The sequence below is a fragment of the Ammospiza caudacuta genome, chromosome 7 (genome assembly GCF_027887145.1).
Source record: "Ammospiza caudacuta isolate bAmmCau1 chromosome 7, bAmmCau1.pri, whole genome shotgun sequence".
NCBI lineage: Eukaryota > Metazoa > Chordata > Aves > Passeriformes > Passerellidae > Ammospiza > Ammospiza caudacuta.
In genome coordinates this window covers 19,083,447-19,096,626 of record NC_080599.1, presented here as the reverse complement: position 1 = coordinate 19,096,626, position 13,180 = coordinate 19,083,447, and the positions used below count along the sequence as shown (strand labels likewise).

The window sequence follows — 13,180 nt, the reverse complement described above, 5'->3', positions numbered from 1 at the left end:
AAAACTGTGGACTTACAGACATTTTTCCTTCTTCTCACTTAGACTTGGTCTTTTGGTAGAGTAGAACAGAGAAACAGCAACAGTGTGGTAAAAAGTGTGGGAAACCCCAAACCCTGCTCAATACCATTGGAACTGTGTGTGCTAAACTGGGAATTGCTGGGACTGGGGCAGGTGCTTCCCAGTACCCTGAGACAGGGAGAAAGGGAGACCTAGAGCTGCAGGAAAACAACTGGAAAACAGCTGGATCTGCAGTTCCAGCAAAACAACTGTCCCAAGAATGGAGGAGCTGAGGGTGGCTGCAGCTCTCACCTGTGCTGAGGCAGAAACCCCTCAGCAGAGTTCAGGAATTGTGCATTGCAGAAACAACAGTGTTTGTACTGGGGAGCTCTTGAGGAGCTTCTGCCCATGCCTCAGGTAAAAGAGAAGGAGGGAGGATGGACTGAACTTTACAAGCTGCTTTTTCTCCAGGTTGTTAAAAAAATCTGTTCTGTGCTGAGGGAAGCTCTCCCTGCAGTCCCTCATGGTACCAACAGCAGATTAAAGGTGGATGATATTTTATCTCAATGGCCTGGCCACAGCACCCAGCCAGGAGCTGCTGCTGAGCTCCCAGCTGCTGCTGGAAGGCACAAACTGGTTTCTTGGGGCATTTTATGGTGGGAAATCCTCCACACAAATCTTTACCTTCTTAAGAAATATTGTTGAAAACAGGACTCCAGATTCCACGGGTTTATGGCAGCCAGTTCTAAAATCTCTTTAGTAGAAATGTACAGGAGCTGGGAAACCCTGGCACAGTGGAAACAGGCACAGTGAGCTGGGAAACCCCGGCACATTCTTCAACGTGGGCTCCCAGGGTGGCTCTCTGAAGAAGCTGTTTCACCTCACTGTGCTGTCTGCAGCTGCCCTGGTGCTGTGGCAGGGGCAGGAGGACAAGGGTGACATTACAGGGCAGTGGGTGGGTTAGGACCAAAATCCTGGTTTGGTTTCCTGATCAAAGAGCCCAGCTTTGTTCTTCACAGGCTTCCCAGCCCCCTGAGAGCACGGTGTGGGTGGCTGCCCTGGCCTTTCCCTGCAGCAAAGCTGGAGATGGATGCATGGAGGTTCCAGCTGGCACGTGTCAGCAGCTCCCCCAGGAGCAAGGCTGATCCCCAGCCACTTCACAGCCACTCACACTTGGCCAGCTTCAAATCAAAAGAAAAAGCCCCATGGAAGGACTGATCTCAGTGGAGTGAACCTTTAGGGAAAGAAACTTGGAATGCAAAAGAACATTTAACCCCTCAGGGTTGGTTGATGAAGTGTTTGTGGCATCAACAGCCAGGAGCCACTTCTTGGGTCTCAGGGGGGCTTTGCTCAGGGAGCAAATGCTTTACTGGGTCAGTGAAGAGTTATGGCCAAACCCTGCTCTGCAGAGGATGTTCTGACCTCAGGCATGCAGACATACCAATAATGGCCGTTTACACAGCAGCTTAAATAGCAGCAGCCCTGCAGAGCACGTGTCCTCAGGAGAAGGTCAGGGAAGTCCCAGGGAAACCCTGCCTGCCCTTTGTGTCTCCTCCTCTCCTCTCCCTGGCTCTCTTCTGCATTCCTCCTCCCTTCAGGTCCCTTTGTGCATCCAGGCTAGGGATTTGGTTTCCATTTCCCAGGGTAGGGTGGGCAAGGTGGCTCTGTGGGCAGCTGAGCCTTTCCCCAGGGGCAAGGACTGAGGCTGTTCTTATCCAATCCTAGAATTCTGTGGCTGGTTCTAAGGAGGTGAAGGGAAGGATGGGGCAGAGCAGAGAGGTCTGGGGCTGGGTGGGACACATTCTGCATCCCCTGGAGCTGGGGATAGAGCCTGCTGTGGGTCCCCAGATCTGCACAGGTTCCTGCTTGGGCTGAGGGCAAGGGGACAGCCTGTGCCCATCTCCACCACCTGAAATGTCTGAGTGGTCAGTGCCTGCAGTTTTCCTAACCCACAGCTGCTTCTGACAGTGTGAATTTGGGAAAGGTGCTTTGCGGGGAAGGATTTCCCCCTGGAGGAGGGGGTGCAACAGAAACTCTGCTTTCCTGCAGCCTCTCTATGATAGCCAGGGGCCAAGCAGATGAGATTTGGCTTAGTTCTGATTTACATTCCAGCCTTGCCCCTGTTTGGGATGGCAGCATTACACTGGCATTAGCCCAGTGTCAGATGGACATCGGGGTCACCGAGCAGCTTTCTGGGAACCCCCCTGTGAAAAAAGAGCTAAAAAATGTCATGGTGACTCTGAGCATCTGGCCAGCTGTGCTCCCCGCGAGACCTGAGCACGGCCTCCAGACTCCTACGGGTTTTAATTAAAAGCAAAATGAGATGTGGTCGTTACCACGACGACAGCAGCAACATTTAACACTTGGCAGGAGCGGTAACAAAGCGCTGGAGGTGTTGGGGACTCCGCCGGGGCTTGCTCATTTCCGAGAAAGGAGCGCCTGAAAAGCTCCGGCTCGCTGGGATGGGGGAAATCGAGCAGGAGCTGCACTCTGCAGCTTTTCCCAAAGAGAAATTCCAAAAACACCGGGGCGGGGGCAAATACAGCCCTGGGAGATGGGGCTGGGGCTGGTGTGGGCATCCCTTGGCTCCGGGGACAGGGACGGGGACGGCGACAGGGACGGGGCTGCCCATCCCGGCCCGGCCTCCAGCGGCACTCGTTTGCCAGGAGCGCCCTCTGTTGTGGTGGGAGCGCTGCCGGACAGACAGACACCGGACAGACGGACAGCGGACAGGCGGGTGGGAGCTCCCGGGCCCTGGCATCCCCCCAGCAGCTGGGTGTGTGCGCCCATGGGGGCTGCGCTGAGCTCCATCCCTGTGCCTCGAGGTCAGGCCTTGCTGCAGGATCTGCCTCTGCAAAGGGGTTGGAGGTGAGAGGAAGGCGTGATGCACTCTCATACCCCCTCTCCTAAGGGATTTAGGGTAAGGGATTTAGGGTAACGTGGTGTCTGGCGGTGGTGGGAGGCTATTCTGGCACTCACAAGGGCCAGGGAGCAGCCGAGGAGGGCTCTGCCCCGTTCAAGCCCTCATGCTCTGTCCTGCAGCTCCAGCGACCTCAGCAGGCCCTGCCCTGCAGCCCTCCCGGGCAGTGCCCAGTCCTCTGCATCCCCTGAGGGTCCTGAGGCTGACACTGCATGGGACACATCCCCTGTACCCAGTGTGGGCTGACAGTGTGGGACACATCCCCTGTAACCCAGTGTGGGCTGACACTGCATGGGACACATCCCCTGTACCCAGTGTGGGCTGACAGTGTGGGACACATCCCCTGTAACCCAGTGTGGGCTGACACTGCATGGGACACATCCCCTGTACCCCAGTCTGGGCTGACAGTGTGGGACACATCCCCTGTACCCCAGTCTGGGCTGACAGTGTGGGACACATCCCCTGTACCCCAGTCTGGGCTGACACTGCATGGGACACATCCCCTGTACCCAGTGTGGAGCTGACGCTCCATGGGACACATCCCCTGTACCCCAGTGTGGGGCTGCCACTGCATGGGACACATCCCCTGTACCCCAGTGTGGAGCTGACGCTCCATGGGACACATCCCCTGTACCCCAGTGTGGGGCTGACACTCCGTGGGACACATCCCCTGTACCCCAGTCTGGGCTGACACTGCATGGGACACATCCCCTGTACCCAGTGTGGGGCTGACACTCCGTGGGACACATCCCCTGTACCCCAGTGTGGGGCTGACAGTGTGGGACACATCCCCTGTACCCCAGTGTGGAGCTGACACTCCATGGGACACATCCCCTGTACCCAGTGTGGGGCTGACAGTGTGGGACACATCCCCTGTACCCAGTGTGGGGCTGACAGTGTGGGACACATCCCCTGTACCCAGTGTGGGGCTGACAGTGTGGGACACATCCCCTGTACCCCAGTGTGGGGCTGACAGTGTGGGACACATCCCCTGTACCCCAGTGTGGAGCTGACACTCCATGGGACACATCCCCTGTACCCAGTGTGGGGCTGACAGTGTGGGACACATCCCCTGTACCCAGTGTGGGGCTGACAGTGTGGGACACATCCCCTGTACCCCAGTGTGGGGCTGACACTCCGTGGGACACATCCCCTGTACCCCAGCCTGGGCTGACACTCCGTGGGACACATCCCCTGTACCCCAGTGTGGGGCTGACGCTCCATGGGACACATCCCCTGTACCCCAGCCTGGGCTGACACTCCGTGGGACACATCCCCTGTACCCCAGTGTGGGGCTGACAGTGTGGGACACACCCCCTGTACCCCAGCCTGGGCTGACACTCCGTGGGACACATCCCCTGTACCCCAGTGTGGGGCTGACGCTCCATGGGACACATCCCCTGTACCCCAGTGTGGGCTGACACTCCGTGGGACACATCCCCTGTACCCCAGTGTGGGGCTGACAGTGTGGGACACATCCCCTGTACCCCAGTGTGGGGCTGACAGTGTGGGACACATCCCCTGTACCCAGTGTGGGGCTGACACTGCATGGGACACATCCCCTGTACCCCAGTCTGGGCTGACATTCTGGGACACATCCCCTGTACCCCTGGGGCTGCATGGCCAGAGCCATCCCCTCCCCTGCCTGCATCCTTGCATGGCTCAGCTCCTTCCTCCACCACAGCCAGGGCTGGAAGCGGATCCTGGGGAACACAAGAGTGGCTGGTCCTTGTTGCCGTGTGAGACTTTATTGGCTCGGGTGTCCCCCCATAGGGCTGTCCCCCAGCCAGGACCTTCCACTGCTCATGGCTACATGAGGAACCTGGAGAGATCCTCCTTGATCTCAGCCTCGTCCCAGGGCCCGTGGATGTTGTCCTTGAGCAGCTGCAGGCGGATGAGGCAGTAGGGGCACAGGCAGGAGATGGCGAGCAGCAGGGAGGCGAAGAGCACGGCGCCCACGCTGGACACGGTGGCCAGCGCCGCCAGCGCCGCCAGCGCAAAGAGCACCGTGATGGCCACGTAGCATCGCGGCGTCCGCGCCTTCAGCTTCTTCTGCAGCATGGGCCACAGGGCGAACATCTGCATGGCGAAGGTCACCATGACGAAGGCGTGCAGGGCGCGCGGCAGGCGCGACGCCAGGCACACCGAGGCAAAGATGGCCATGTTGAGGGACAGCGTGCTGGACACGATGGCGGCGTTGGCGCCGTAGTCGAAGAAGATGAGGTGCCCCAGGAGCATGAGGGCCGACATGGCGTAGATGGTGTCCGTGCTGATGGACTCGGTGAGCGTCTTGAGCACGGGCGAGAAGCCGTAGGTGAAGGCGGCGAACACCAGCGTGCTCTTGAGGTCGGCCCAGCGCGTCCGCCCGCTCGCCCAGCGCCCGGCCCCGCCGTCTACGGCGTCGAACAGGACGTAACCGAGCAGGGAGGACACCAGCGCCGCTGCGAAAAGGCCCTGCGGGCTCAGCAGCCCCGCGTCCATGTACCACCAGGTGAGCACGAAGACGCAGACGCTGCACAGCTGCTGCACCACCGCTCCCGACTGGAACACCACGGCCTGGTACCGGTACTGCCGGGCGTGCACGTTCTTCCGCAGCTCCTCCAGGAACCGCTGGTCCACGTAGTTATCGGGAAAAGGCTGCCGCTCGTACAGCACCTTCTGCCACCGCCGCCCGGGCACCGGCTCCATGGCCCCGGCACGGCGGGGGCTCCGCGGGCCCGAGCCCGGTCCCGGTCCCGCCGCTGCCGGGGACGGCGCAAGGGACGCCGGGGCGCTCACGGCCGCCACCTGCCGGCCGGAACCGAGGGACACGGGCCGGAATCCCGGGACACGGGCCGGAGCCCCGGGCGGAATCGGGAGCCGGGGCCGGTCCCGGGGCCGGGCACCGCCCCGCCTCAGAGGGGTCACCTCCCCCCGGCCGCGCTCCCCGCTCCGTGTGAGCTTCAGCAGCGTCTGGGCTGGGTTCAGGGCGCAGCGCAGCTCCGTGCTGGGATCTGCTCATCCCGAGGGCCGCAAGTCCCTGTCCCACTGCAGCTGCTGCCGGTGCGTGCTGGGGCTGTCTCGCTCCTGCCTGGCCCCGCAAGAGAGATGGGGTTGGAGGGATGCTCCTGCCCTGCTCCCACACCCTGGCGAGGGGCTGAATCCCTGCAGCCCCCGAGGAGGGCACAGCCGCCGATGGGATTCAGCCGGGGCCTCTCTGTGCTTGGACATCCCGGTGCGTGCCCGGCTTTGCTGCTGGCAGCGTGGCCCCAGCCCATGCTGCAGACCCCACTCCCCGTCCCGGTCCAGCCAGGCACCTGCTTTTCTGGCCAAACCAGGCTCAGCAGGCAGCTCAGGAATGTGGGTGTGATGCTGCAGGGCGCCCTTCCCCTGCAGCTCCCGCCTGCTCACAGCTCAGCCCGAGAGGAGCAGGAGGAGGAGAGCGGGGCTGGAGAGGGGCAGCTCCGCAGGCACATCCATCTCCTGTGCTGCCCAAGGGACTCAGCGTGTGCAGCAAGGGGACAGAGGCACATTAAGGGAGGTTTCACAGTGTTTTCCCTACGTCTGTGTTTGCTTGTGCTCAGGTCTGAGCCTTGCCAGCCCCAGAGAGGTGCTTGCTGCTGAGGAGCTGCTTCATTTGGCCTCATTCGAGAGGCCTCACCCCGGGGCAAGGCAGCCCCGAACAGGGCCTGGTTTGTGCTGTGGGAAGGGCCCTCATGGCCCCACTCTCCGGTTGTTTTCACCCAGAGCCTGGACAGGAGACTCCCCAAACAGATCCCAGCTCCTCAGACACGTGCAGAGCAGCAGGAAACACCCACACTGCTGCTGTGCCTTTGGGGGGCCCTCAGGCTGAGCCACGCCACAGTGACACCTCCAAAGTGCCACCTCCCAGCCCTGTGTCACTGCACTTGCTGGGCAGGGCAGAAGCAGCTGCTCACCCTGAGCAGGTACCCCTGCCATGGGGTGATTCCAGCAGGCTCCCAGCCAGGATGGAGCTGGACTGGGTTCTAGCTGCCCTCCCTGAAAGCCCCCAGCCCCAGCTTTGCACAGAGCCATGCACGTGCCTCCATGGGCACAAGGCAGCGCCCACAGGGACAGGGAGTGCTGCCAGCTCCTGGGATTGCTGGCATTGCCTCGGTGCCCAGCGCCTGGGAACTTGAGATTTTGAACGAAATGTCCTTCTCCCAAAGTCATGGAGTAAAGCTGGGGCATGCAGGAGGAAAGCTGGGAGGGCAGAGAGCCATTCCTGCTGCTCTGAAAAGTGCCACGACCACCACAGAAGAGGAATGCCACCTCCTGTGCTCGCACTGGGGGCGGTGGCAGCAGGTTTGCTGTCACCTGGCCCTGGCTCTCTGCACATCTGTGATGCTCTGGGGACCAAGAAGAGCATGGGGCTGGAGCATGAGGCTGCTTCCACATGGTCAGGTCCATGTGGAAATCCCAGTGGAGAGAACAGAGGTGATAGGTCTGACAGTGTTCACAGGGGTATGAGGGTGAGGGAAGAGATGAGGATCTGACTCCATGTTTCAGAAGGCTTGATTGATTATTTTATGATATATATTATATTAAAACTATACTAAAAGAATAGAAGAAAGGATTTCATCAGAAGGCGAGCTAAGAATAGAAAAAGAAAGAATGAGTAACAAAGGCTTGTGGCTCAGACTCTCTGTCCGAGCCAGCTGGGCTGTGATTGGCCATTAATTAGAAACAACCACACAAGACCAATCACAGATTCACCTGTTGCATTCCACAGCAGCAGATAATCAATGTTTACATTTTGTTCCTGAGGCCTCCCAGCTTCTCAGGAGCAAAAAATCCTAAGGAAAAGAATTTTTCATAAAAGATGTCTGTGACAGATGGGTACTCTGTGTGTCCTTTCAAGTCTCTGCTGTGGGGCAGCAGAGTGCCTTTGGAGGCAGGGAGAGGGGGAGGCTGGGGCTGGTCGGTGGCTCAGAGTGCTCCTGAGCCATGCTGGGTGATGCCAGCAAAGTGCCACCAAACCCTTGGGGACAGCCTGGAATCCCCATGGGTGCCCACCTGGATCTCTCTGGCATTGGCTCTGCACCCCTGGCAATGCCAGCCCAGGGCTGAGACCCGCAGGGCCTGGCACCCACCTGGTGCTCGGGGGACCCCAGTGACGAAGCAGCTGCGATGCTGTGCTGGCCCTGTGTCCCTGGGAGGGGACAGCGTGTGACTGCCACGTGTGGTGGCGCCGCCCACGGTGCAAAGGACAGCTCAGCGCTGCCCAGGTGGCCCAGACTTTGCCGCAGGGCAGTGACTGTCAGGGACAGTGAGTGTCCTGCCTGCACAGCTGTCCTGGCAGGTCCTGCCACGGGACCCGCCACGTCACCGTCACCAGCCAGCCCTGCTGCTCAGAGGGGACCTTGTGCCATGGAGTCATCCCCCAGCCCTCCTGGGAGCTCTCCTGGCAGGATAAGCAGTAGCTAAGGTCAAGAATACAAAAGTCCTTTGTGGGCATCGAAATTCCCACTGTGGGTTCTGTGCCACAGGACCTCCCTCCCCTCACAGTTCAGTGTCCCCAAGTGCCACTGGAGAGGCTGTGGGGTGGCTCTGAGCCCCTCTGCTCAGGTGCAGGGATGAGGAGCTGGGTGCCATGGCCCTACAAACTCTGAGTGTGCTGGGGCTTGGCAAAGGGACCCCACTGCAGATTTATTCAGAGTCTGCTCCTCTGAGTGTTGGGATTCACTGCTGAGGTTGTCTGGAGGGAAGGTGGGAAAGGTGACAGGCTGGGACTGAAATAGCTGGGATTGATGTGAACCTCCACTGGAGATGTTTAAATATCAAAGTATGGCAGGCACTGCTCAGGGCTGCCTCAGGGTGTGTGTTCCCCTGGGGACGGGACCATCACCTGTGCTACAGAAAGAGGCTCCCAAATAACTGGGCAGCACACTCTGCTGAGGGGCTGAGCCTGCACGGGTGAGGATGGGTCCTGTGCCGCTCCCTGTGCCCCAGACAGGGCTCTTCCCCTGTGTCACCCCCAGGAGTGACAGGGCACAGCTATGGATCCCTGGGCCTGGTTTCTCTGCCAAGCCATCCCCCAGCCTTCCCTCTGGCCCTGGAGCCAAACCCTCCCTGCACAGGAATGTTGCTCAGGGAGGAGGGAGGTTGGCACAGCTCCAGCTGCTGCATTTTTCCATGCCCAGAGATGTCTCCTGCCTTACAAGGGCCCATGGCACAGGCTGTGCCTGCTCTCCTGCAGTCCCCTATGTAAGGCTTGTTTGGATTCAGGGACTGGGCTGAGCCCTGGGGGGATACTGGGGCAGACAGGGCTGGGATTGCCTGCCCATGGTGCTGCTCCCTTTCCTGGGTGCAGGTCACATTTCCTGAGCTGAGCTGAGGAGCTACCAAGGCTGCTGGAGAAACCTGCTCAGGGCTGGCACAGCAGTCCAGGAAAATGGGATTGGGTCTGAGAAGCCCACAATGGACTGATAGATACCAGGGCAAGGTTTGGGATTTGCTGAGCCTGTTGCAGGGGGAGAAGGATGGGAAGGCTGAGGATGTGGGGCAGCAGAAATGAGCTGTGGAAAGCCACGTGCCTGCAGGGATGTGACCTCTGGAACACACAGCACAGCACGTGGGGGGCTGTGAAACTGAGCTGCCTCACTCCTGGCATTCCCTGCCGGTCAGCACAGATCCCTCTGGCAAAACAGCCTCCCCAGCACCCACTGAGGGCTCTGCAAAAGGGACAAGCCAGCCCAGCCCAGCCCAGGGCCTGCCAGCACCAGGGCAGTGGGGCAGCAGGGCCTGTTTTGCAGGGAAACTCCATCAGCTGCCGCCTAGTAAAGATGTTTTTGATTTTAAATCTGATTGAGAAAAAGAAAACCCCTAGGAAACAACAGCCAAAAATGACACCAGCAATGAGCTCTGGCAGTTGCAGGGTGCTCCAGGGTGGGATGAGTCCAAACTTCAGCTGCTCAGGTAAGCTCAGCTCAACTTTCAGCTGTATGTGGCACATCTCCAACACAGAGATGCAGGGAGCAAAACAGACCTTGGAGATAAAATAATAAAACTGCCTGTGGGACCTGAGCATGGGTTGTCATGGAAGCTGGAAGGTGAAAACTGAGATTTGGGAACAAGGAGGGTCCTATGGTGCACGTGGGTGTCTCCAAGACCTGGCACAGCAGGGCTGGGGCTCCGAAACAAAGCTTTGCCCAGTGGTTTCTCACTCAGTTCCCCCTTGTTTAGCCCTGAATGTGCAGTGTAGGGATGGATGTGAACTGCTGAGCCAGCTCTTCCACAGCTGCATCACGAGCTGCAGGTGGCAGAACACTGCAAAACCCACCTGCCCAGAGGGAAAGAGCAATGTCCTCTCAGGAGTGGTGGCTCCCCCAGAGCAGCTCCCCAGCACCAGCTCTGCCCACCCTGAGCCTCCTGCAGCAGCCACCTCCCTCCCCTTGCAGCTCTGGGACACACAAGTTGAAGGGACACGGAGTTTCTAACAAGGTTTGTAGTGTCTGACACGGAGATATTTTTGTTCTATAAATGGGGAGGGGGATATTGGATGAAACCATGTATGCAAACACTGCTGGTTTTTCTAGGAAGTGGGGAAAAACTTGGTGTGCACAGGTCAAAAAGAGGTTGCAACTCCCTGTTCCAGCCTGGTGTGCTGCGAGAGGATCCTCCCCTATGCTCCCCTTCCCATTTGCCTAGTAAAGAAGTAAAGAAGCTTTTGTTCAAGCACAGCATGGCCTCAGCCTGGAAACACAGAGATTTCCCAGATCTCCTCACCAGGAGCCCTCCCTGCCCTTTTCCCTGGAGCTCCAGGCAGGAGCCATGTGCTGAGTAAGGGCTAAGGAGTGTTTCACCCCTGCAGTGCTTCTCCCTGCCCCAAGCCACAGGGAGGGGTGCCTGGATCCCTGAGCAGTGACACTCCTGCTGCCACCAGCCCCTACCCCTCTGCCTGTTTTTAAATACCTGGCAGGGAGGGGATGGAGCCAGGTGGGAATTCAGTTCATTTCAGCAGGGAGGGGATGGAGCCAGGTGGGAATTCAGTTCATTTCAGCAGGGAGGGGATGGAGCCAGGTGGGAATTCAGTTCATTTCAGCAGTGGGCAGAAAGGGGAAGGGAGGCAGCTGAGCCTGTGGGGCTCCCTGTGTGTGCCTGGTGAGCCCTTTGGGATGAGGATCCCCAGCAGAGGTGCTGGTGCTCCTGGGTGGGCTGTGCCACCCTGCCGTGCTCCTGGCACTGCTGCCCAGGGCTCTGAGCCCCCTCCAGCCCAGGATGTGTGTCTCAGGTCTGGGGTTGTGCTGAGGAAGCCACGGAAGCCCTGCCCTGCCCTGCTGGAGCAGGTGCTGGACATCCCCCCTAGAGGAACCCAGCCCTGGGCTGCCCCGGGTGCTTTCCCAGCCCTTCCTCCCACCCCAGGGCACAGTGAGGAGAGGGAAGGGGAAGCTTCATCCCACGCTGTCCTCCCAGACATGAAGGCTAAAAGAGCTTCACACTTTCATTGTGAAGTTTGGCTGTTTCTCGGTTTCAGCAGTGAAATTTGATTTTTCTTTTCCCAGGGGGCTCAGACAGCAGGTGCTGACACCCACCATGGTGGGTTCACCCCACTGCAAGCCCCCACACCACATTTCCATCACGAGAGCAAGAATTCTTTTGGATTCTCTGTGTCCCAGCTGTCAGCAGCCTTTGGAGCTTCCCCATTCCACCAACCCCCCCAGATGGCAAGAGGAGCTCCCCAGTGGCTGAGCTCGTTTGTGCTCTCCAGCTCCAGGGCTCTGAATCGGTGTCACAGCATTGCCAAGGTGCTGCTCAGGTTGTGCCTGGAACACCTCCCGGGATTTCAGCCAGTGTGGGACTGGAATCGAAGCCATGTCCCCTTCTGGGAGCCCAGAGGCACAGCCCATGTGTCACAGGAGTTTGCTGAGTGATGAAAGAGCAATCACCTGTTCAGCTGGAGTGGGACTTGCTCCTGTTGGATTTTCCAAAGAAAATTATCCCAACCTTTAGTTTTTTGCACAGCCTCCCTTTCGGCGCAAATTGCCTGTGAAAAACGCCAATCACTTGTTTTGAAAATTGTGAAAGTTGAATAGTAATAAAATGGTTATAAAAATAGTAATACAATTAGAGTAATAATAATTTGGACAATTTGAATTAGGACAATATGAGACAACAAATACAAAGAGTTACAGACGGTCCAGGTGTCTTTTTCCGGGCAGCACGAGCCCGAAAAAGGACCCACGTTAACAGAGGATTAACCCTTAAAAGCAACAGCCTGTTGCATATTCATACACCTCATCCATGATGCACAAATTCCATTCAAACACAGGATTCTGTCTGGGCAGTGTCAGCTTCTTCCTCTGAATCCTGACAGCGCCTTTGAGGCAGGAAGAAGTTCGTTTCTCCTGATAATGGAGCAATAAATTCTCTTTCTCTGAAAGATTCAGGTGTCCTGTGGCTGCTATCTCACTGTGAGTCCTTTCTTTAAAAAAAGTATCCTACACAGCATCGTTTCTATTTTAACATTTTTTATAACCTAAAACAATATTTAAGACAGTACTTAAGAGAATTAATACAACATAACTTTCTAACCCAACACACATAATATTCATTTGAATATTTGCCAAAAGCCAATCATAAAACACACGCATTTTTCACACTGCTGAAGATATAAAAGAAATTGAGGTTTTTTTAAAAAGTTTTGTGCTGTTTTGCTGGATTCTGTCCTGCAAGTGGTTAACAGTTCATGTGAAGTCAGAGGAAGGTCTCTGGAGCAATGTTGCAATTTACAGCTTTTCCTTGACCAAGTAAGAAATAGTCAGGAAATTAAACAGGAAATTGTGTCTGGAAGGAACAAAAGTTGCGTTGTCAGAACCTGCTTATGAAAGATTTCGTTTATTTTAACCAGTACGGAGCCAAGATCAATAGTCAGAAGAGGAAGGAGTTTGTGTGAATTAAATCACACGTGAAAAAAAAAAAAAAGAGAGAAAAAAAAAAGGCAACACTTGGGAAAACAAGCAGCCTTTGTAAAGAGCCGATAGGGATGAATGGCAGAGAAGGCTTTGTCCCTGCAGAGGTGGGGACATCAGGATCCTGCCTGGCTGATCCAGGCTCTTCTTGGGGACTGCTTCAAAGGGGCTTTTCCTCCAGGATCCCAGCTCTGCAAAGCTTCCCCTGAAATGATGTGTCAGCTCTTAGGCTGTGCTTGGTCTAAGCTGTGCTCACTCCTAACGGGATCACAGCACTGGGAGCTGTGCCAGGAGGGAGCAGCCCCATGGGCTGAGCCAGTGTGCCTTCAGAGCCTTCTCCAGGTCGGGGAGG

The 13,180-nt window shown here is 57.4% G+C and overlaps 1 protein-coding gene across 1 annotated transcript; it reads right to left on the bottom strand.

Annotated features, from left to right (window-relative positions):
- Positions 1-4,726: 4,726 nt before the first annotated feature.
- On the bottom strand, positions 4,727-5,605 carry PIGC (phosphatidylinositol glycan anchor biosynthesis class C). The gene has a single exon (XM_058808917.1). The coding sequence runs from the start codon at positions 5,603-5,605 to the stop codon at positions 4,727-4,729; it is 879 nt and encodes a 292-aa protein (XP_058664900.1).
- Between the last annotated feature and the right edge of the window lie 7,575 nt (positions 5,606-13,180).